Below are 23,185 nucleotides of genomic sequence, written 5' to 3' on the forward strand. Positions count from 1 at the left end.
ACGGTAGCATTTAAAATTGAAACTCCTAGATTCCGGATTAATTTCCTCTAATATTTATTTCTAGAAGTACATATAATTTAAAATTTTATATTTAATAGAATAAAAATTTCGGAAGTTAGAAACAAATCAATACAATTACCACCATGCATGATACATATCTAGAATATGTTCAAATCAACACAATTAGTCTTTAATTTATTTTCGTAATAGCTTTTTGTCTCTCATCTTTGAAATATACTAGGAGCGTCGTTGTTGCGGCTACGCCGCAACTGTTTTTGTTGGAATTGATAGATTCATGCAATGAATTTGTTCCGATGTATTTCTATTAGTTATCTAACACTGGATTAGAAACCAATCTGCCTTATTCATAGTATAATGGTCTCATTTATAGTTTATACAGAACGAACTTCATCTGAATCTGAATCAGCCGCCAGCAGATCCTCAGGTCACAACGCCCTACGCGTACTTTCACAGCAAGAAGGCCAGCTCCTCTCCAATTGTACAATTGCATACATTTTTTTCCAAATTCCTTTCTAAGGCGTATTGTTCATCAAGTGTCATATGCTCAGTAGCTTTATTACCATACATGAACCTGCAAAATTTGTGGTAAAATTTGTGCTTGCTTTTAGACAAGTTTTTATTAAATACCAGTTTATCATTTCATTTTCTTTTACTTTGAAACTTGTTTTTTTATGTTGCTTTTTTCTCATTTGGATATGCACCCAACACATAAATACATACCAGGGGTAATTGGTATTAATATAATTTGGTCTTTTTGCTTTCTGGGGTTAGGCTCACTAATGCTTCCACATGTAGTACCAGACTTGTACCAATGCACTATTTCTGCTTTTAAATTTAGAATAGACACTTAAATCAGAATTCAACCCAATAAGCGTTAAAACATGCACAACATTGAATATCATAAATATTAAAGTATACACATTTCTAACGAAAGAAAAGTTTAATAATAATCAATTAAATACATGAGCAGCACTCTATGTTGGAATGAATTAAGGAAGCTATTGGAAATTGAAATGAAATAATTATATCAGATACGAGAACTTTAAAATGTATCTTTAGTTTCAAAATTCATTTACAGTACGTGAAAACAACCTTCAGTTATTCCTTTAAACACTGTTGTTCTTTTGCAAAGATCATGTAGGTCTAAAATCTCTAAAAGGTAGTTGTTATACAATGATGACGTCTTCAACACCTAAATTATGTAAGGAACATAATTTTGAGGAGTGCCAGATAAAATGACCTCTCTGTCTCGAAAACAAATTGTGGAAAAAATAATTGGTGAAAATCAAATCCCTGATGAAAAAATGAATGGCAAAAAATAAGCAAAATTCTAATTCTAATTATATGAATTTATTTTGTAATACAAGCCCATAGGCATAACTGTTTTAAATTTGGTAGTATAGTGTCGTGCCAATAGTATGAGGGAAAAAAAAATTGTTTGCCAACGGCTGTTTATGATTACTTAAATAATTCCATGCAAAATGGTTTTTTTTTGTCGGAAAATAAATTTGAAAATAAATGAGTAAGGCGTATAGTTCAACCATTATGAAAAAATAAGGGTTAAAACGAAGAACTGCCTTAGAGGAAGCTTTGTGGAGTAAAGAGTAATCCACAGAAATTATTATCAGCTGTTGGTGAAAAAAAAAGTATTTAGTTCAGTTTGCTTTTGAGTAATTTTCATACAAGTCATGTGAAAGTGCCAAATATATTATTTTTTTTCTTCTAGTGGCAAGTGCACCAGAAATTGTGGCATAGGCAAATTTAAATGTGAAATTCGATAAAACAAAAACATACTCACATGCATGTTTGCACACCTCATATAGCTTCAATCTAAGGGCTCCATATAGATAAGAAACATCATTAACAGAAAATGGTGTCTATGTAATGTCTTTCGAGAACATCAAGAAAATGGTGCATTAAATTGATAAGAAACATATAAATAGAAAGTCCCTTGGTGAAACATTATTTCTTATTTGGAGAGGAACAATACAGACACACTTGTAGAGATCTTCCAATTTCAAATAGACTTATAAGTAAGATCCAAGTATTGCATATTGAGAAGAATTAATATAAAAGTTATTACTACCATTCTAACTAACTCCTCTGAACGGTAAATTGCATTTGAAGCCGTACTTTGAACACCTGTCATATCAGAAAATTCACCTTCCATCCACTGTTACTGGTGACCTGGTGTCATCAGGTATAAGAAATACTAAAAATGTACAATAAATTTGCTGAGGTATTGGACCCACTGCTTAATATGAAGTGTGACATATATTAATAATTATATTCCACTTCATATTCTCATTTGTTTGGTTGTTGTACAGCTCAATTGTTAGTGAGATTTAGGTAGGACCCACTGCTTAATGGAGAATCAAACATTCATTGGGGCTTGAAGGCAAGTTAAACTAACTATTGCAAGAGAACATTGGAAAATTTCACATTTGGAGGGGCACAATAACAAAATCATGAAAGGAATAACTATTACTCATGGGATGCATGACGGTAGTGGCCGCACCACTGGCGAAGAAATGGCAGAGCGCGTACGGCAGTGCAGTCAGCTCATTGAATTCTCCTTTCTCTAAAATGCCTTCAATTTCAACAGAAATAAAGAAAAAATGGGACTGGAAAATGAAGCAGTATATGCATAGGGAAGTATATGACACTTATTATCCCTCTTCTATAAATATTTTCCCTCATAAATGAAATTAGATGACACCTATTCATCAAACCTCCCTATCTCAATTTTCTAGTTCCACTCCTGCTGTCAGTGGTCCTTTTTATGCAATTCATACCCGACATCTCTTTTTGACTAGTACAACATGTTATGGGTAAAGTAGGCCACATTTAATATTGACTATTAGATTGTAATTCTAGTTAGCCACTTTTACTTGAGCTAGTAGGAAATCAAGCAAAGTCAAACAGAGAGGATTCAGATGTCATGTTCCATAATACTGTACGAAAAAATCATGAGGAGGTCTGTTTCAATTAATGCAATAAGGTATATTTTCAGCTACTTTTGGCTCAAGTTAATGTTGGATTTAATGATTTGGTGTTAGTAGGAAATAAAAGAACTGTTGTGGAGCATTTGCAAAAAAGTAAATGGTAAAACTTGCTATAAATTACAAAATAATATAAAATATGAACCTGAAAAAGTTCTGCCAGATGACCTTCTGCTGGTAAAAGCCAGAGAATTAAAGTTTGATGCCTTCAAGTGCTAGCAAATCGATTTTCTTCTCCTATCTTTCTCAATCCTACCAGGCAAACGAATCTTTATTGAAATTTAAGGGAAATCAATTAGAATTTTTCGCTTTATAGTTATTGATAACATTGATTTCAGTCTGACATTAGTCATAATATAATACAGCAACTTCGTCGCCTTCCTAATTTTCCCTTTCTTGTAAAAACTAAACATAAACGTGTTGTTAGCCACGACATTAGGTGTGTGCCCTTTGGACTTCATGTTATTTGGAAAAAAAATTGTCATCTCAATTTTGCCTTTTTGGCAGTCTGTATAAATTGGACAATAAAAAATGGAGAAACAATTTAGGCAAAATAAGTTAAACCGACAAGGGAGGGAAAGGGAAGGCATTGCCAATTATATAATGTCCTAACTGAAAATTTGGCCATGTTATTCAATCTTCAAATTAGTATTTCGTATTGTTGGAAATTTCGGAAGGATACAATGAAACAAAGAGAAGAAATTTGCTGCTGAAATTAACTTCTATTGCTTAATTGAAAACAGATTACAACTTCTCTATTTAAGGCATACCAAAATGTCTAAAAATAGAGACCACTTACTCCACTAAATGCACGCCTCAACTAAATACAGAAACCACTAAGCCTATTCTAAATTTAGCACCTCACTAATCTGTCCTTGCTATTATAAACATATACTCAAAATAACTTAGCACTACTAACAGTTATTCTAAAAAACGTGCTCCTATTTTTGGATCAATTTTCAACACTCCCCCTTGATCCAAAATTGGTTTACTCCAAGCTTCAACGTCAACTTCTTCTTCTAAGTCATCATTCCAGATCTTCATATCCCAACTGTCATCCTCCCATGTCGGTTTCACCTCTTCTATATGCTCCTTAGCCTCTTCGATAGCAGCTACCTGAGATTGTGACTTGGCTGATTCATCATCCACCATGGATTCTTCCACATCATTATCAGCCTCCATGACCTCCTTTTCAACCACCTTGGGCTTTTGCTTCTTTGTCTCATATTTCGGCCTCTCTTTAACCTTAGTTGTACCAGAACTTGTACTGCCCAAACCCTCAACACTTTGTGCAAGGAACTGCCGTCTCATAACTTCCAATTTTTCCTGCTCCTCCTTTTGTTTCCCAGTTAGAAACTTGCCCTCTAGCATCTTCTTCAATTGCTTCTCCTTTTCTTTCTCCTTCTTTCTTGTCTTTGCCTCCTCAACTGGTAATGCACCATATACCATTTCTTGCATTGACACATTGGTCTTCTTTACTTTCTTCTTAGACTCCACCTTGGTCTCGGTTTCCATCTGCACATGCTTCTCATCAGATTCTGGTTCAGGTTTTGAATCCTGCATGTTAACATCTGCTCCAGCTGCGACCTCTTTGGGTACTTCATTTAAGTTTGTGGTGGAAACAGAAACTTCAGTTTCCTCCTCTGTAATTGTTGGCTCTTGCTCAGGATTGACTTCTACAATATGTGGTCTCATCAAGGAAAGTCTCTTTTCTTCTTTCTCTGCCTCCATCTGTACAGGCTGGTCGAAACATGATTCTGCCATCCTCAGCACTTGTGTATCAGTAATGGTAACCAGATCCCCATCAGAATCCTTGTACTTGATCAACACAGATTTTAATGAAGGAAACATCTTCGTCACAATATCTCTCAACACCTTGAAACTACATTTTTCTGGAATCTGAGCCAGCCGTATATCTTGGTTGTACACCAGCTTCAACGACCTCTGACGAATGAGCCCTACATTCTCCACCTTGAGGGCTTTTTCATCAAACAAAATATTTCTACTCACCATGATTTTGCTACTTTCTGGACTGCTGCCACCATTATCTCTTGTGTGCACTGCTACTGTGCCCTTGTTGCTTTCATCAATCTTGCTCTTGGTGTATGCCATGAAGAGTGCCGGTTGCTCATTTTCTTTTACAGCATAGCTTGCTTGATTCTCCTCCCTTTGCTTCTTGTAGCACTCAGATTGGTAGTGCCCAAACTTATTGCAGTAGTAGCATTGGATGTTCTTCTTGGCTTCATGGCACTCAGATTGATAGTGCCCAAACTTGTGGCAATAGTAGCACTCGATATCCTTCTTTGTTGTTTGTTGATGTTGACGGTTGTCTCCACTGCTCGTGCCTCTTCCACGACCTCTACCGCTGCGACCTCTTCCTCTACTTGAGTTGCCTCTGGTGAGGAAAGCCTTAGAATCATCCTTCTCTTCAGATCTGAGAAGTCGTACTTCATGGACTTGCAGCGAACCCATCAACTCGTCGAAAGAGTATGTGGACAGGTCCTTGGACTCTTCGATTGCTGCCACGACATGGTCGAATTTTGAGGTAAGGCTGCGGAGCACCTTCATAACCACGATCTTTTCAGCAAGATCTTCATCACAACTCTTGATTTGGTTGACGGTGGATGTGACTCTTGTGAGAAATGCTTGAACAGATTCGCCTTGATTCATGTTCAGCGTCTCAAACTCTCTTCTCAAGCCTTGTAGTTTTATCTCGCGGACTTTTGAACTTCCCTGGAATGCAGTTTTCAGGGTTGTCCAGGCCTCCTTTGCCGATTCTGCTGCTGCTATTTTTGTGAACACCGTGTCTACAACGGCTTGTTGAATGAAGAACAACGCCTTCGCATCTCGCTTCGCTGTTTCTGCTGGTGTGGGATCTGCGGTCGGTGCTCCCGTCTCCACCAATTCCCATAGACCTTGTGACTTGAGCAAAGTTCGTATCTTGATGCTCCAGAACTCGTAGTTGTCTCCCTTGAACAGCGGAATGGACGGATTCGAAACGCTCATGTTTTCTGCCATGGTCGGATCTGCCCTGATCTCTAACCTTAGGCTCTGATACCAATTTGTTGGAAATTTCGGAAGGATACAATGAAACAAAGAGAAGAAATTTGCTGCTGAAATTAACTTCTATTGCTTAATTGAAAACAGATTACAACTTCTCTATTTAAGGCATACCAAAATGTCTAAAAATAGAGACCACTTACTCCACTAAATGCACGCCTCAACTAAATACAGAAACCACTAAGCCTATTCTAAATTTAGCACCTCACTAATCTGTCCTTGCTATTATAAACATATACTCAAAATAACTTAGCACTACTAACAGTTATTCTAAAAAACGTGCTCCTATTTTTGGATCAATTTTCAACACGTGTTCCCATCAATTAAAATATGTTAGTGGGGGTGTGGTAGGGATGTCACACTCACCTTCAGCCTGACAAGGAGTGTTCTCATCAATTATGTTTGCCTTGTTCTGATGATAAGGAGTTTATAGCAATTTGTTCTCAAAGATTTCCGGTGTAGGGTTAGACATTGAAAGAGAAGCACCTTCAAAAGGAGGAGAAATATATTACTCTAATTTGCTGTTAATATAAAATAAAACTACCAACATATGATTGCTAGGAATAAGTTTCCAAACATTTTCAACAAAATACCCCCAAAAATATATTCAGGAACAAATCCTTCACAGTTTTACTCAAAATTGATGCTTCAGTCTTGAAATAGTAGGGAAAACAATTACCTTGAACATTGTACCAGTTGTGGAGAAGAACATTGCTCAACTGTTACCTAGCAACCTGGAATATGATTTTTGCACAAACGAATTAATACCAGTTTTATATACAATCACTGCATAAATAGTAAAATAATGCCAATAACAATAAAAGAGCATGCTACGCTTTCCAAGATATCTTATAGTTTCACATAATGCATACCAATTAAGAGTGCAAAATCATTTCAAAGGAATTAGATGTAGGAAGTGGAAATTAGTAATGCTTTGTCCAACAGACTTCTCTAATTTTATGCTAAACTTCAGCTGATCATTTGAGGGTAGTGATTTAGTACAGATGGAAAAAAATAGGGAAAAATTATACAAATTGCAAATTTTGATATACAAATACATTTCCATAAGGAGATCACATTCAACGGATCAAGTACGCTTTGGAAGTTAGAAATTATGATTTTGATCTGTAGTAGAGAGCAATGTACGCTATGAATAGCATCATAGTGTCACTGTTAAAACTAATACCAATTTATATAGTATTCTCAACGTGATGTTTCAATATAGGAATGATTGGTTTATTTCAATGAACACTTCATCAGGTTATTACTCAAATTTCATCAATTAATATGTAATAGCACTTTCCGTTAAGATCAGTTAGCAATTGAGCAACATTGAAATTTTCAATTACATAGGTATTGATATCTAAATTAAGAACAGGGATGTATAATCTGATGAGAGCAATGTACGCTATGAATAGCATCATAGTGTCACTGTTAAAACTAACACCAAGGCTTTCTGCTGCTATTGTTATTTTTTTTGTTTTGAAAAATTCTCCTTTTTTTTACTTTGCTAATATTTAATTGCTACAATTCCATACCTACAGTTTCGTCCTAAAATGTCTTCCCTTGTTACTCTATCAACGCAAGGAAGCTATCATATGCAAATAACTGCAATAATAAGTGGATGGCAATTAAATTAGTAGGTTAAAAACTGGGAACACTGCAAGATATTTTAAAACAGTATCAAAAAAAGTTACAATTGGGTTATGAAGAAGTTTAGGATCTATAATAACATAAAATTTCTCGTGATTTTGTACATTTAAAAAAAAAAATAGTAAAAAATTATACAAAAAATACAAATTTTGATCTACAAGTACATTTCCATAAAGAGATCACGTTGAATGATTCAAGTAGGCTGTTTGAAATTTGAAAATTAAGATTTTCATTCATAGTACGGACCAATCTACGCTATGCATAGTACCATAGTTTCATTGTTAAAACTATTAACTGGGCTGGTACATTCAAGTTCAATATTGATATCAGAGTATGCACACCATGGAAACAATGTAATGTAAAATTAGAGAGTAAATTATCAAATGTAACATTCAAAAAATTAGCCGACAACCAAAATGGTACTGTGACTCTCTCAGCCTTCAAAATCCAAACAATCGATCTGAGCCGCTGAATGCAATCTCCACACTAAAATGTGCATGGATTACATTTTTTTTTGGAATTTTATTTACTATTTTCTGAGGTAGGTACAAAATCATTTTTTTTTTCCTTGTTTTCGAGAATTGTATTTTTCTAATAGGGATATTTATATAATTATGCCAATTAGTTAAATTTGTGGGGATAAACCTGCATGACCAAATCATGATTAATGAAGGGAATGAGACTAATTGGCCTTAAAAATACTCTTACAATGGAATTGCAACATAAGAAGATAACAGCTAAATAGAAGAAGAGTTCCAAGAATCTTAGCAGATTTGAATCCCCTTTGTTAAAATTGGAAGGTGTGGAGTGGGTTACTTTCGGACAGCCCTTAGAGAAAGGTTAACGAAATTACCTCCCAGGCTCGCGATCATCAGCTCTATATTCTATTATTCAATAGTGAAATACATCGTTCGGCCTCAATAACATTAAAAAAAGAGATTACATCAGCCAGCTATAAATTAGAAAAGTGCATGGATTGAAATAAGAAAAGAAAACTGTAAGGAGGTGGAGAGGAAATTTACCGAAGGAAAAATAAAGCATAAACGAAGTGAAATGTCCACTATCAACCTGAAAATTGGAGCTGTCAAGTACATGCAGTGGTAGCTTCTAATCTCTTATTCAGTTGGTCATAACAAAAATCATCCTTTATGCCAAAATACAAAATGAGCATAAATTCACACACAGAAGAAATTATCAAAATACTGACATGTCTTCTGAACTAATTTCGTTTTTTCCAAGTTCATAACTAAGGAATACTGAAATTTATTGAAGAATATATTTGTTTTTTCACCATGTAAGCTGCACTACAGAAATTTATTGAAGCATGTATCCGTTCAAGACATCCCATGTCTCATTACAGAAATATCAGGCATAAGCATCTAACGAATATTAGTGTTGGGTACAAAATGCTTAAGTGTGATTCGATTAATGCTTACATGGTGATATTAGTGTCGAGTGGGATGTTTTGAACTGAAACATTTATTTAATATCAAACTGAAGCATTTACATGGTGATATTATCGAATCAAACTGAAGCATTTATCTAATATCAGGTGTTGAGTGGTCCATATTTTTAGGAACTGAAGAGCATTTTGCCTGGAAAAACTATCTCAAGAATAAACTCTAGATATTGCTCTGTACATGCCAAATCATGAATTAGTACCCTCTTTTCCAAGAGGCTGATTTGCATTTAGGAATTGGAGGCTGATTTTGTATCCGACACTAATGTCTTGTATATGTTAACCTCTATACTGTTGTTACATCCCCCATATCTCATTACATAGATATTTGTAATTACTAAGTTGGAATCGAAAGCAATCTATTCCAATCATACGTGATGTGTAAATAAAATAGAACAAAAGAACTTCCAACCACATTTGACAAGCCACAACTACCTTAAGAAATTGATGTACTATATTAGTCCAAATGACAACTCAAGGTTAAGTGAGACAAACAACTAAAAGGGAGGAAGAAAAAGGAAGAATAGTCAAATCAAAGATTTTTGTTGGTGAGGTCTGTTATGTGCATGTAATGGGTAATAGCTCACTACTAATTAAGTTGGTGCCAATTACCTTTGTAACAGTGGGCAAGCAACGCTGCACAATCGCAATGGAGGCTTCTGCCCGATCGCAATGGAGAGTGCACTTATCATTTTGCAGGTGCTTATGTGTAATATCCTTCTTTGAACCTCCAATTGGGGAAAACGCAGGAGATGAAAATGTACTACAAATTAGCAAATATGGAGGATTTAGTAAGAACTTGTGGAGGAGAATAGAAATTGGGAAATGAAATCGTTGGTGGAATTTGGAAGAATCTTACCAGACGAGTCAGACGGAGACCATTGAAGCTGGAGGCGCGGATCAGTTCTAATGTAAGCTGCGGTTGTTGGAGGAGGAGAAGTGGAGGAGGAGGCTGGAGAAATTGAAACGGTTGTTTCTAAGGTAGGGAAGATGAAACAGAAGAAAGCGGGAGAGGGAGGCCAGGGAGAGAAACACGTAGCAATTGTGGGTAACACCTGGCTAGCGTGGAGAATTGAGAGACGACAGGTAGCACAAAGAGCGAAATTCTCAGCAAAGAGAAGGGAAATTTGATCGATGACGTGCGATGACGAGAGTATAAAATAATCTGATCGCTCAATGTTGCATCAGAAGGTTGCGACGGGGGGTGTTACTGTAGAATGAACAGTAACACCCCATTCAACTTTTATGGGTTTATAATATCTAGAACATAGTACCAAAAAAAAAATCATTGGAAACATAAATTTTACAGTTTCAAAGCATATTCAACAAGTCCAGAATAAAAGTAAACAACAAATAAATTAAAAGGAAAATAAAATGATAGCAGTACGGAAAGGAAACCTCCAAAATAAATTAAATTAATAGAACATTATGGAGGGAACATGTTTGCAGATGTCGCGGATCTCATCTGCATGCTCATTTAATTTTGTGCAAAATTCTACCTTGAGATTTTTTAGGTTGGACAGGTATTGAAGCCCGAGAGGCACCCCCAGCATGCGACACGAAAGTAGTCTCACTTCCTTAAGTATGGGCATGGCACCCGACCTTATCTCCAATTCTTCTAGATTGCTTAGATCCATAAACTCCAACTCATGTAGCTGTTTGAAGCCTCCAGCTGAACAGCTCATCTTTTGATTATCTTGTTTTACCAAAGAGAGCTGCCTGAGGTTGCATAGCCTCTCTAGCACTGACAGCGGATCAACATTGAACTGGAGACTGCCGAGTGTAAGCTCTGTGATGTGGATGGGAAACATGCCAACCTGAAGCGACAACTTGTTTTCAACGGATGGGGACACATCAGTTAGACACAGAGATTGTAAATGTCGGTAAAATGGAAATCTTTGCATGTTGACTATTTCTAGTGGCATTTGGTAGCCAATTAACACAAGAGAGGTTAGATGCTTCAGTGTGTCAAGCAACTTGGCAAATAAAACCCACGAAAACGAGCTCTTCACTTCGATATCTAAATTGCGCAGATTTGGTAGTTTAGGTAACTGTGCATTCCATGACTCTCGGCTCTTCACACCCCAGAGTGTTTGTAGAGTTCTTATGTCGGCAGATGATGAGGGTCCTGAAGTAGGCCACGGTAGCCTCACATGCCGAAGTGTTTTCACATTCCATATACATTCAGGTAACTCGCCAACATCATCTACAGCACTAAAATCAAGGGTCTCCACAAATTTCAGGCCGCTGATGAACGACTCAAAAGATGTTGTGTTAATTAAACCTGTCGCAACAAGCTTGCAATACCTTAAATGAGTCAGTCCATGAAAACACTCAAAGTTAATTGGTTTACCAGAATAATACTGCATGTCACCCAACACCTTAAGCAGCCTTTGCTGAGAGCAATTTGGCAATGGCCACTCAAAGCACAACAAAGAACGGAGATTTGGATTTGCATGTTTCATCAATTCATCGCAACCCGAGTAATGCACTGCCACACGGCGTGCCTTGGCAACGCTCATCCAATTGTCTGGAGGTTTCGAGCAAATTGTGACGAAGTTGTCCTCCTTGGCCTTTTGGATGGCAACTTCACGAAGGAGATCATGTATACGACAACTTCTGATGGAACCAACGTGAGATCTCTCTGATACTTGAACCAAGCTTCTATTGAAAAGAAATTAAAAAATTAAACGAAGTTCTTTGGATTATAGAAGGTGTATGTAGAACTATATATATATATATCTTTCACAAAACACTAGATGTGCATATTGTAAACTGAAAAGAAATGTTGAGAAACGAAAAGCAGTAATTGTTACTGTTGTAGTAGGGGTGTACCGAAATTTTTATTAATACCCAAAAATTCTATCAAATTTCTTAATCTACCCAAATTTGCACAAAATCTCGAAAATTGCCCCTTCCGGTTACTAAATAACTAGATTCTATCGTTCTTTCCAGTGATTTAGTCACCGGATTTAGAGAAGATTTCCGGTTACTAAATAACCAGAAATCAAGTTGCCTATGTTTGACCGGTTACTTACTAACTTTTGTTTGCTTTTTTTTTTTTACAAAATAGAAATTTTTTAAATTTTTTATTTTTTGTATTGAAATATTAGAAATATTGATATATTTCTTTGAAAATATATGGAATAAATATAATTTGATTTATTAGAAAGATTGCAATAAATAATCCGGATCAACATTTTTTAGGCCGGATTTTTCGCAGCTGTAAGAAAAATTAATATATTTTTTTATGTGTTATTGGAAAAAATAAAAAATTATATTGTGTTCTATCTATTTTTAAAGAAATATATTCAACATTTATAATATTTCAATAGAAAAAAAAAATTTAAAAATTTATATTTTACAAAAAAGAAGATGGGCCAAACAAACAACAGTTACCTAGGAACCGGTCAAGCCACTTTCCAGTTATTTTGTAACTAGAAAATAACAAAAGTTTTTTCTAAATCCGGTGACTAAATCACCGGAAAGAATGATAGAGTCCGGTTATTTAGTAACCGGAAGGGGCAATTTTCGAGATTCTGCCCAAATTTGGGTAGATTGAGTAATTTGATTGAATTTTCGGATCATTTAATAAAATTTTTTGAGATTCAATGTGTATGGTACGGGTCAGGTGGTCATATTTTCATAATCATGCCTACTCATACTCTATCCTTACCCATTAAATATTAGCTTATTTATATCTTATCCTTATCCATTAAGATAATGGTTAATGAAACAAATAACAATAATTAGCTAATGAATTTATAGCTTATATAATTTATAATCACAAAATATAACAAATAAATAAATATATAAATACATCATATTCCTAATAACAGAAAAATATTAAAAAATATATATATTTTTTATTCCATTTATAATTATTGATATTATTATTTTAAAAGATATATATTATTAATTAAATGAAATAATAAAATATTGTATAAATCAGTTTTGTCATAACTTACTAATTAAAAAACTATATAAAATGTTGGATAAATTATTAATTAAAAATTATATGAAATGTAATATAATTCAATCTAATTATAATAATAAAATTACATAGTTATATGTATAAATAATAAAATTATCATATAACTTTTTTATATTTATTAATTACCCTATATAGTTGTAAATATGAAATAGCTCTTACCCATACTCTTATCCAATAAGCTAACAAAAAAAAAAAAAAATCTTACGCATATTCATATCCGATAAACTAACGAAAAAGAACCTTACACATAGCCGTCTTATTGAATACGATATGGGTCGGGTAAATGATTAAAAGGCTATCATTGACACCCCTACGAGTGAGCAAAAACCAATCATATTAAGTACATTTACCAAAATGAGCAATCATGTAATGAAACAAGCAATCAAAATAAACGAAATAATTGCCAATAGGCATGTTGTCGGGACTAATTTGTTTTTCTTATTATTTTTGAAGAACTTACAGTTATTAGAGAGATTCTTTTTAATTAGCAAAAAGGATTACCTAATTAAGGGTGCAACGAGAAAAAAAAATGTAGTTCTGTATTGAAACAAATATTAATGTAACCTACACCATTATTTATTTTACTCCCTATATTTTTCAAAGTTAAAACTAAGATGTATAACCATATCCTTAAATACACGACACAACATTATGTTCTCTGATAAATGCAACAAAAGAAACTGTTTAGGCATGTTTGTTTTAAACTAAAAAGTATACTTAATCTATATGAAAAATGTTTGTCAAGAGTATGAATTTATTGTTAAAGAGCCAATTAAATTTTAAAAGTAAGATATCTTATCACACAAAAAATATAAATAAATAAAAATCAACCGAATCTAGATGAATATGTAAAAGAATGTTGAACTATGAAAGTATACCTTTGCACTAGATCTTCTAGGAAGATCTCAGCAGTATCCTCCAATGTTCTGGATTCTTCTACCGGTATGAGCCTTTCAGCAACCCACAACTGAATTAAACTTTCAGCATTGATTTCATGGTCTTCAGGAAAAACCGCCAAGTACATAAAACAAGACTTTAGGACAAATGGCAAGTAATTGTAGCTGGTGGCTATGATCTTAGTACATTCTCTCCCATCAATTCCCCAGTTCATAGTTTGCAACATTTTACTCCAAACAGCATAATTGGCAGGTCTTTTTGATAATAAGCCTCCCAAAACCACCAATGCAAGGGGTAATCCACCACATTTTTCAACAAATTGTTTCCCAAGCTCATACAGATCATCGGGATACTCTCTACTCAAATCTCGATTAGGCAGAGCCTTTTTCAGCAAAAGCTCTAAGCTCGGTTTCTCAGTTAAATAGGGAAGTTTATATGGTTCAGCATCACCAATAATGTTTTGGATTCTAGTAGTTATGATTACTCCACTTCCAATCTCATCAGGTAGCACCCCACCAATTTGAGTCCATAGATCACTTGTCCATATATCATCTAAGACAAGAAAGTACTTCTTACCATTAAGGGTTTTGTAAAGCTTTGTCAATAAATGTTGTTCTCCCCGTTGAAGGTCGTTTGGAAGGAGAGGCTTGACTTGCTCTATTATCTTTCTCAAAATATCCATTAGATTGAACTCTTGAGAGATAGCTACCCATATCTGAACATCAAACTGTCTCTTAACATCATTGCTGTACAAAAAGAAGTAGATGGTCATCAGTTTTTGAGAGATTGAAATAACATATTATTAATCAATTATTGACACAATTGCTTCATATAATCATATTTACCTATTGTAGACTTTTCGAGCAAGAGTGGTTTTTCCGAGCCCACCAGGTCCCACAATGGAGATGATAGCACGCCTTTTAGTGCTTGTGTCAAGTAACTGTTGCACAATGTTGTCCCTGTGAGGATTGAAGCCGACAACAGAAGGATCATCAATGTCAGGTACTATAATGGGCCTGACCGGTAGCTTCAGCCTCTCTCCACTGCCTTCACCCAAAAAGGTTATTTCATATTTCTCTCTACTTTGTATGATATCCTGAATTCGTGCCAGGATCTCATTCATCTCACTGCCAAGGTTGTGCAAAGTTGGGAGCCCTTTGCCCTTGCTCCACATCCTTTTAGCAGCACCAGCAAGTCGAGAATATCCTCTCAGGTGCTCTTTCGAAGGGTTTTCGGGAGCCTTCAAGAAATGGGCATTGTCAATAACATCTTCTATGTCGTAACCAACATCTCTGACCTCATTGATCCAATTTTTCTGCCTCTCATTTAAGGTCTGCATCATGTCGGCATCCTTGAGAAAAGATTTAATCCGACTAAGCTCACGACTCAATGTTTTCACTTGCTCGCTGACGCCTTGTATTTGTAGAACCTCTTTAACAACAGCATCTGACAACTTCTCCAAAACAAAAGTAACTATCCCTTCGGCCATCTTTCAAGTTGCTTCGTCTATTCTTGGCCGTGCAAACTGGGTGAACAATTGTACGAATAAATTAGAGTAAGAATAGTGTTTTGACAAATAAGGGGAAAAAAACAACCATTAATTATTCTTGGCCGTGCATACTGGTAAGATTTGAAACTGTATATACTGGTTAACTTGTAAGGCTCCAACAAGATGGTACTACCTCAACATCACACTAACAAACAGCTATGGAGAGCGAATGAGCTATTAATTAGTGGGTCTTTCGCTAACAGCGACTCGCGCGTTTATAAGATTACTCAAATATAAATAATTATTATCTTGTAGTATATGAATTTTGGTTCATCCAATAATATAATACTTCCGTTAACACACGGTGTGATTTGATGACCAAGCTGATAAATTTTATCTGAAAATAAACAACTTTTTTATTATTACAATTATGCAATTAATGGACACTATGTACGTTTATCAATATCGTTTCTTCTTAAAAAAGAATCACACCAGAATATGGTTATGAAAATTGGAATCGGAATCGGAATCGGTCACTTGACTGTTGATTCGGAATCGGATAAATTGTCTGGAATCAGTTGAATCGAATCGGAAACTCGGATTTTTTTTAACAAAAGCTTATTTTATACTAAAAAAAATAGGAAAAAATGATAAAAAATAATTTGTCAAAAACAATATGTTACGATAAAATATTACACTCAAATAATCCACTAATATAATATAATACAAGTATTATAACTAAAACATTTTTTTTACTGTCAAAAGCTCTACGACCTAGCTGAATCATCTCACTATTCTGTGTATTGAAATATAAAGAGGATATTGTTGTACTGATTCAAATAATAAAGACATTAATATGATAACAATCAAATTTGTGCTGATATTACTTAAAGAGTGAGTCTATGGTACTATGCATATTACGATTTAGCACCGTGCTACGGCTCTATATTCGATTTTTCAAATTCTAATGGTCGATCCGAACCGTTCATCTTGTTCTCCATATTAATATGTGTTTGGAGACCAAATTTCACATTTTTTGAAATTTTTTTACTATTTTTTTAGATTTATTGAAAATCACTGTTTTTTGATGGTCCAGAATTTTGAGATCAAGTGATTTTCTAAATATCTAAAAAAATAGTAAAAAAATTTAAAAAAATGTAAAATTTGGTCTCCAAACACATATTAATATGGAGAACAAGATGAACGGTTCGGATCGACCGTTAGGATTTGAAAACTCGAATATAGAGCCGTAGCACGATAACAACCCATAATATGCATAATACCATAGACTCACTCTTACTTAAATAAATAAAACTTATTTAATCTTAAAAGGAGAAATACTTCTTCTTTTTAATTTCAACATTTATATTTTCAAAACAATCGAATTTTTAGGTAAATCCCATACTCCCATCCCTTAGTTTAGTCCCAAAAAAAAAAAAAAAAAAACACAGTCGAGTGTCAACAGCTGTATACAGGACACCCTTGTCTGTCTCTATTCAGGGAACGCTATTCTCTGTGGAGTTTTTTCGTGCGGAGCTTTTAATCTGGTCCGTTCGTTTTAGATTGGACGGACTGGATTAAGGGTTCACCAAATTTTGAGTTTTTTAAAGTCCGGACAATATCTGATCTGATCCGTCCGATTCAAAATGAACGGACCAGATTAAAAGCTCCGCACGAAAAAACTCCGCGGATGATACTTTCCCTCTATTCAGTATAACATTACAAATTTACAACAATCCGTTTGGATCATTTATCTATATAAGAGATGATATCAACATGGTCTACTGTGAAACAATTATATTGTCAAAATATAACAGTACACCTCATGTACACCATGTCTATCTAACATTTTACAATCCTTTAAAGCTTCTCCTCTTCTCCGAGTCGCATCTATTTTTCCCCAATTTCTCTTCGACATCCATGGAAAAACACAAATTGGTTCGATTTAACTATCAAAACAATTTAATTTGACTCTAAACAAAAGAGAAATAGAGAAAATTTGGCCGATTGTTTCGATTCATCGTCGATTTTATCGTTTTTTTTTACACATAACTCGCACAACCGAGTCAACTCGGCAAAAATCGACTCATCTCCGGCCAATTCCGGTCCGACTTGGTCAAGTCAACTCGGAATCGGCCGATTTTCCTAACCATTCCAAATCATGATCTAAGTACATGACATATAAATAATAGATCTCAATTATCCGTCATCCAAATTTACAACTAATTTTAAAACATTTTTACAATGAAGTACATGCTTTGTAAATAATAGACCACAATTAAATATACAATTACCTAGGTATGGCAATTAATAGGTCGGTCAAATTAATTAAATGACTGAAAAATTTTGTGAGTAATAAATAGGAATCATACCTATGTCTATGTGAGTTTATTTCTTCAAATGCTTTGACGTTTGATATTCGCTCAACTAATTTTGATAGTTGTATTACACTTAATTATCCATTAAAATACGTAAATAAATTTTAAAAGATTCCAATAATAATGTCTATATGTGTATAATGAATGTGTTTCAATATTTTATTTAGTAAATAATAAAAGTAATTATTATATTAATATTATTTTGTTATTTACTTGCTATCATTTCATTATCCGATAACTATAATATGTGTAAAGATAAAATACTGAATAAAATAATTTGTAACAGATAACTAGGTAACTTTAAGATACAGATCAAGAAATAATACGAATACGGAAATGCTTCCACCTAAATATAAGGTCTCGTGCTTTGTGTGTATTACTGGAGAAAATTCTCTCCTCTTTCAATCAATCATCAAATAAAAAAGCACCGCTTGGACTTGAGAGTTGAGACCCAACGAAATGTTATGTAAGTTTATTCAAAGTTGGTCGGTGAGCTTTTCTCTCTCCTCTTTCTTTTTTATCTATAACTTTTTCTCTCAATTCATTCTTTATTCAAGTTGGATCAAAAGTTTGAAAGTGCATACAGAATGATATATATGTTGTTTGTATTATAATATTTAATTATTTGATAAGTAAGAAAATATAATTGATATTACTCACATATTGAGATAATGTTTAATAAATTAAAAGTACATTTTTGTGAGACAAAAATTAAATATTGAGAAAACAAACATTGTAAAAAAAATGAGTTAATAGCATCTAATTGTCAGCAACTTCATTGATCAACCCAGTGTTGTAAAAAATGTCCATTTAAATTGATTGATCGGCTGATTAGTCGTTGGCAGTAACCAAACCTTCACAGATTTTTTCAATTAATTGGCCAATTATTTTTTATTATGACCAATTATTTCCGATTATTTCTGATTAATCACTTGGCGGTAACCTGTTCGTCCGATATTCGCATACCATTATTTACAACACTGGATCAAACACACATAAGGAAACAGGAAACTAATTAAACCAAAGCAATTTGCAAGGGATTGAAGTTTCACGCGGATAAACCAGAAACGATTCCCTCTCACTCTTGATGTTAATAAATTTATGAATAAAATTTAAAGTCGCAAATACTTACGAGAACAAATCGATGCCTGCTCCTGTTATTTTTCTCACGACCCCTTTGTGCTCCCCCTTCTGTGTATTCTCTCTCTGTCTCTCTGATTCAGATCTCTCTCTCTCTCTCTCTTGATAATTGATAGTGGGTGCCAACTACAAGTAGATTAAATTAAACATAACATTGACTCGGCATAGACTTGTCTTTTCTTCACATTTCTAACCCATAACAGCACTGTGGACAACTACTTTAAGATAAGCCTTTGCCGACAGTGGTTGTGTCACGTGTACACAGAGGACAATACCTTTAAAGCTATACTTCTAAATAAAAGTTTTTTTAAAAATATACTTAAGTTGCAAGGTAATAAAAAATTGTTACGCTTTATTTTACAAAATTTGAAAATCAATTAAGAGCAACGCTTCATTTTACAATAATTTTGTAAAGTAATCCTCTATAATCAACTCTATTTCTGTAATATAAAATTATAAGAAATACTTAATTTTAAAAAAATCACTATAAAATCATTATGTAATTATTAACCGTTATATTTCTAATTAACCGCTTCTTTAATTCTTTTTGTAAAAGTTTCGCAAAAACTGAGAAGTCAAGTACTGGAGTCAAGGGTGTGCATTTGCCGAATTCCATATCACTCTATAATTAAAAAAAAATATATATTATGTTTAGATCTTGACTTTATTATCATCAAAACTCGAACGATTATTAAAAAGATCCTGTGTATTTTATTTTGGATTGGATTGATCTGGATTCTGATCAAATGGTCTGGATCTAAACATTAGATGATATAGATTCTCCACTTGTCCATTTCTTATCCAAAAACAATTCAAAATTTTACTTTTATTTTATATATTTTCATTTTTTTATAAAAATATACGTAAGATGCAAAACTTACAAAATTTGTTAGTTCTGATTTTTTTTTTCAAAACTATGTTTTTATCTATTTTTTTCTCAGAAAAAATATATGAATATTTTTAATATTCAAAATATTTATAAAATTATGTATGTCAAAAGTTTGTATACCCCGAGTAGCCTCGGCCCCTGTATGTCAACCTGTCAATCTAAATATTTGCTATTAGTGATATTTCTGAAGGGGAAACATATATTATGTCTCTCTTTTTTTAACCTCTAATCATAGACAATATATATAGGCACAAAATAAATAAACATATTGGTTTAATTAATGGAAGACTTTGCCGATTTTTTTTTTTTTTTTTTTTTTTGCAGGACAATATAATGAAAAAAATATATTCAAGTCAAGTGAGGGATTCAAGTTTCAAAATCTTATGACAGACTATGATAGCACACCGTCTGTCTGATTTAATTTGCATTGTTTTAATAAGAAAATTATAGCACTTTACAAATATACGTGTATTTAACGAATGATAGCACACCTATTTGTTATTATTCCGAGGTAAAAATAAGAGCAAGTCTGGGATAGATGAGATGAGAAGTTTGCATATATGCTAAAAATAATGGAGGGTGGGCCCAACTAGTTTTTTCACAAGATATCAGAGGGACCACCAATAATGCAGTTCACTCATGGGCTCACCTAATATTTCAGCAGGTTCAAAAGATGTTCAAGTTTCCGAAATCCGGCCTACCAACATTTATTTGAATAGATAAAGAAAGAAAACAACACACAAGCCCAACTACATAGAAACTAAATGGACTGGATCAATTCATGATGTCAACCCATAAGAGTACATCGAACTATTTAATATCCACAAGAGATTCCGATCCGGGTTTCAAACCCACGACCTCAGAGTACATCGGACTTAAACAGGGGCAAGTTGGTTGTAAGTATAGACAATATTTGATTCGGTACGTGGGTAATAAATCTTGGAAAACATGTCTTGTAGATTCCGATGTGAGGTCATAGTTGACAGGATCTTATCCTGTGCTCCAACTCAGATGACTGGTTTTCTTCGGCCTTATTCAGAGTATTTCTCACAGTATTCAAATCTATCTCAGGTGCAAAAACAAGCTTCGACAAATGATCCTTCTCAGCTTGCCTGTCATACTTGTCTACCTCACTTGTACCAGATGTTATTAAATTGTAGGTATAAACAAATTTTCTTTGGCCAATGCGGTATGCCCGGCTGATGGCTTGCCGACCCACTGCCGGGTTCCAAACCACATCCAATAGCACAACTCTTGATGCACCCGTTAAGCTTATTCCCTCGCAGCAGGCTCGTGTTGATGCAAGCAAAACCCTAGCATCACTATCTGGGTCATTGAAGATATCAATTGAGGCTTGACGGTATCTAGGTAGAATCTTACCGTCCATTTGTAGAATCTCTGTCCCTTCTCTCCATTGAAAGAGATTTATGAGGTGTGTCCTTATGAGCAATAGGGGTTCAATGAATTGACTAAAAATCAAGACCTTTTCCTTCAAAGCCTCGCATAGACGTACAACCTCTATAACAAATTTTGTTTTTACCCCTTCGTTTGGGTTTAATCGATACTTTTCCAACTGTTGTTTGTCTACAAGCAAAGCCTCTTCCTCTGTCAATTTTAAAGTTGCAACTAAGGAAGGATGAATTGAGGCCAAGGAAATATTGTATTCAGTTTCAAAATTACAACCTGTACCAATGCTCTCCACTTTCTTAATAACATCCTTCTGGAACGAACTGGGGCTGAGAATAATAACGCACTCCCTTAACCCAGGTAGGGTTCGGAGAATATTCCCAGTGTGTATATTCACAAAGGGTTTCAAAATTGCTCTAACCTCTTCGGCATTATCATCTATTACATTACTAGTGATTGAATTCCAGATTCCTTGGTTTTCAAAAAAAAAAAAATCCAAGGGGAAAAATTGCAAAATTACCAATAAGTTTCTTGGGCACTCAGCAATGGTAGCATGCCGGCAGCTTCTAATTGGGTATGAAATATGAAATACCCACTTTCCTAGGGTTCATTCTGGAATAATCTAAATTTTTGGTGTTCTTTTCCAGCACAACGTCTATCCTTGAGAACAAAAGAAAAAACAATAATTTGGTGTATGTTTACAGGTAACAAGGTATGAAATAAATTGTCCTCACATGTCCAAACAGAATATCAAGAAGTAATTTCTCAAAAATTACTCAATGATATTAAGTATAGAATTACTGTGGTGGGCCTACCTAATTTTGCTTTTAAGACAAAAATTTCGAGATTTTCACATCCTGATGGGCGTGGGCTCACCTAACTTTTATGACCTAATGAAATAGAAAAAGAAAAAGAAAACATGAAGAAAAGGACCAACAATAATGCGGTTAATTTGCTGCTGGTCGCACCTAATTTTTTTCACACGAAATCAGGCTCAAAGAATACGTACGAAACACCAAATAGAGTAGTACAAATGATCCACTGATCAGAAATAAGTGCACTCATGGATAAAAAATTGACAATTGACAAATGATGAAAAAAATAGAACAACGAAACATCAGTTCTTAAACAATCACAAAAGCCAACCCCCTACACAGAAATAAACATTTCATCAATGGAATCAAAGGAAAAAGAAACTGAATACTGAAATCAGAATACCAAAGATAACAATCAAACAAGAAAACTGGTTTCTTCATCGCTCATCAGTTTTACATGAACCTCGTCTAGGATATCAGGTTTTAGTTTCTTTCCAACCGGGCCAGGCATGAAACCGTCCAAATCAGGCCCCAAAAGCCCAGTTCCATCTCTTTCTTCATTGGATAAGTGAACCGTAACTTAGTGGTATAAACGGATCGGATAGTGGTTAAACTATATCCATATCCTCTTTTATTTTTCGAATACGGATTGAATATTAGACGGATATAGAACGGAATTCCATTTTTCTATAATGGTAAATAACATAAATATTTTCATAATATATATAATATTACATGATATAATATGAAAAACAAAAAGTTCTAAAAAAATTTCAAAAAATATAAAATTTGGTCTCCAAGCACATTTAATATGAAGAACATGTTGAGCGCTTCAAATCGATTATTTGGACTTCGAAAATACAAAAATGACTTATAAGCATATACCCTCATATGTTTATGTAAGTAGAGTAGCCAAACTCTATATATATAAAACATAAATTTTTCTAAATAATTGATAGATTTAATTTTTTTGTTTGAATA

The 23,185-nt window shown here is 34.1% G+C and overlaps 3 protein-coding genes across 3 annotated transcripts; all 3 read right to left on the reverse strand.

Moving 5' to 3' along the window:
* Nucleotides 1–3,944: 3,944 nt before the first annotated feature.
* On the reverse strand, nucleotides 3,945–6,041 carry LOC144564490 (uncharacterized). The gene has a single exon (XM_078314087.1). It carries the CDS (start codon nucleotides 6,039–6,041, stop codon nucleotides 3,945–3,947), a length of 2,097 nt encoding a protein of 698 aa, XP_078170213.1.
* A 4,422-nt stretch (nucleotides 6,042–10,463) lies between these two features.
* LOC144564731 (disease resistance protein RPP13-like) lies at nucleotides 10,464–19,183 on the reverse strand. Its single transcript, XM_078314329.1, has 4 exons — nucleotides 19,086–19,183; nucleotides 14,932–15,611; nucleotides 14,068–14,832; nucleotides 10,464–11,859 (listed from the first exon to the last, which is right to left on the reverse strand). Exons 2-4 carry the CDS (start codon nucleotides 15,573–15,575, stop codon nucleotides 10,611–10,613), a joined length of 2,658 nt encoding a protein of 885 aa, XP_078170455.1. The 5' UTR covers nucleotides 15,576–15,611; nucleotides 19,086–19,183; the 3' UTR covers nucleotides 10,464–10,610.
* A 1,517-nt stretch (nucleotides 19,184–20,700) lies between these two features.
* On the reverse strand, nucleotides 20,701–22,715 carry LOC144564491 (SNF2 domain-containing protein CLASSY 3-like). Its single transcript, XM_078314088.1, has 3 exons — nucleotides 22,634–22,715; nucleotides 22,536–22,538; nucleotides 20,701–21,860 (listed from the first exon to the last, which is right to left on the reverse strand). The coding sequence occupies exons 1-3, from the start codon at nucleotides 22,713–22,715 to the stop codon at nucleotides 20,956–20,958; spliced, it is 990 nt and encodes a 329-aa protein (XP_078170214.1). The 3' UTR covers nucleotides 20,701–20,955.
* Between the last annotated feature and the right edge of the window lie 470 nt (nucleotides 22,716–23,185).

This window comes from Carex rostrata, chromosome 13 (assembly GCF_964058835.1).
Source record: "Carex rostrata chromosome 13, lpCarRost1.2, whole genome shotgun sequence".
NCBI classification, from domain to species: domain Eukaryota; kingdom Viridiplantae; phylum Streptophyta; class Magnoliopsida; order Poales; family Cyperaceae; genus Carex; species Carex rostrata.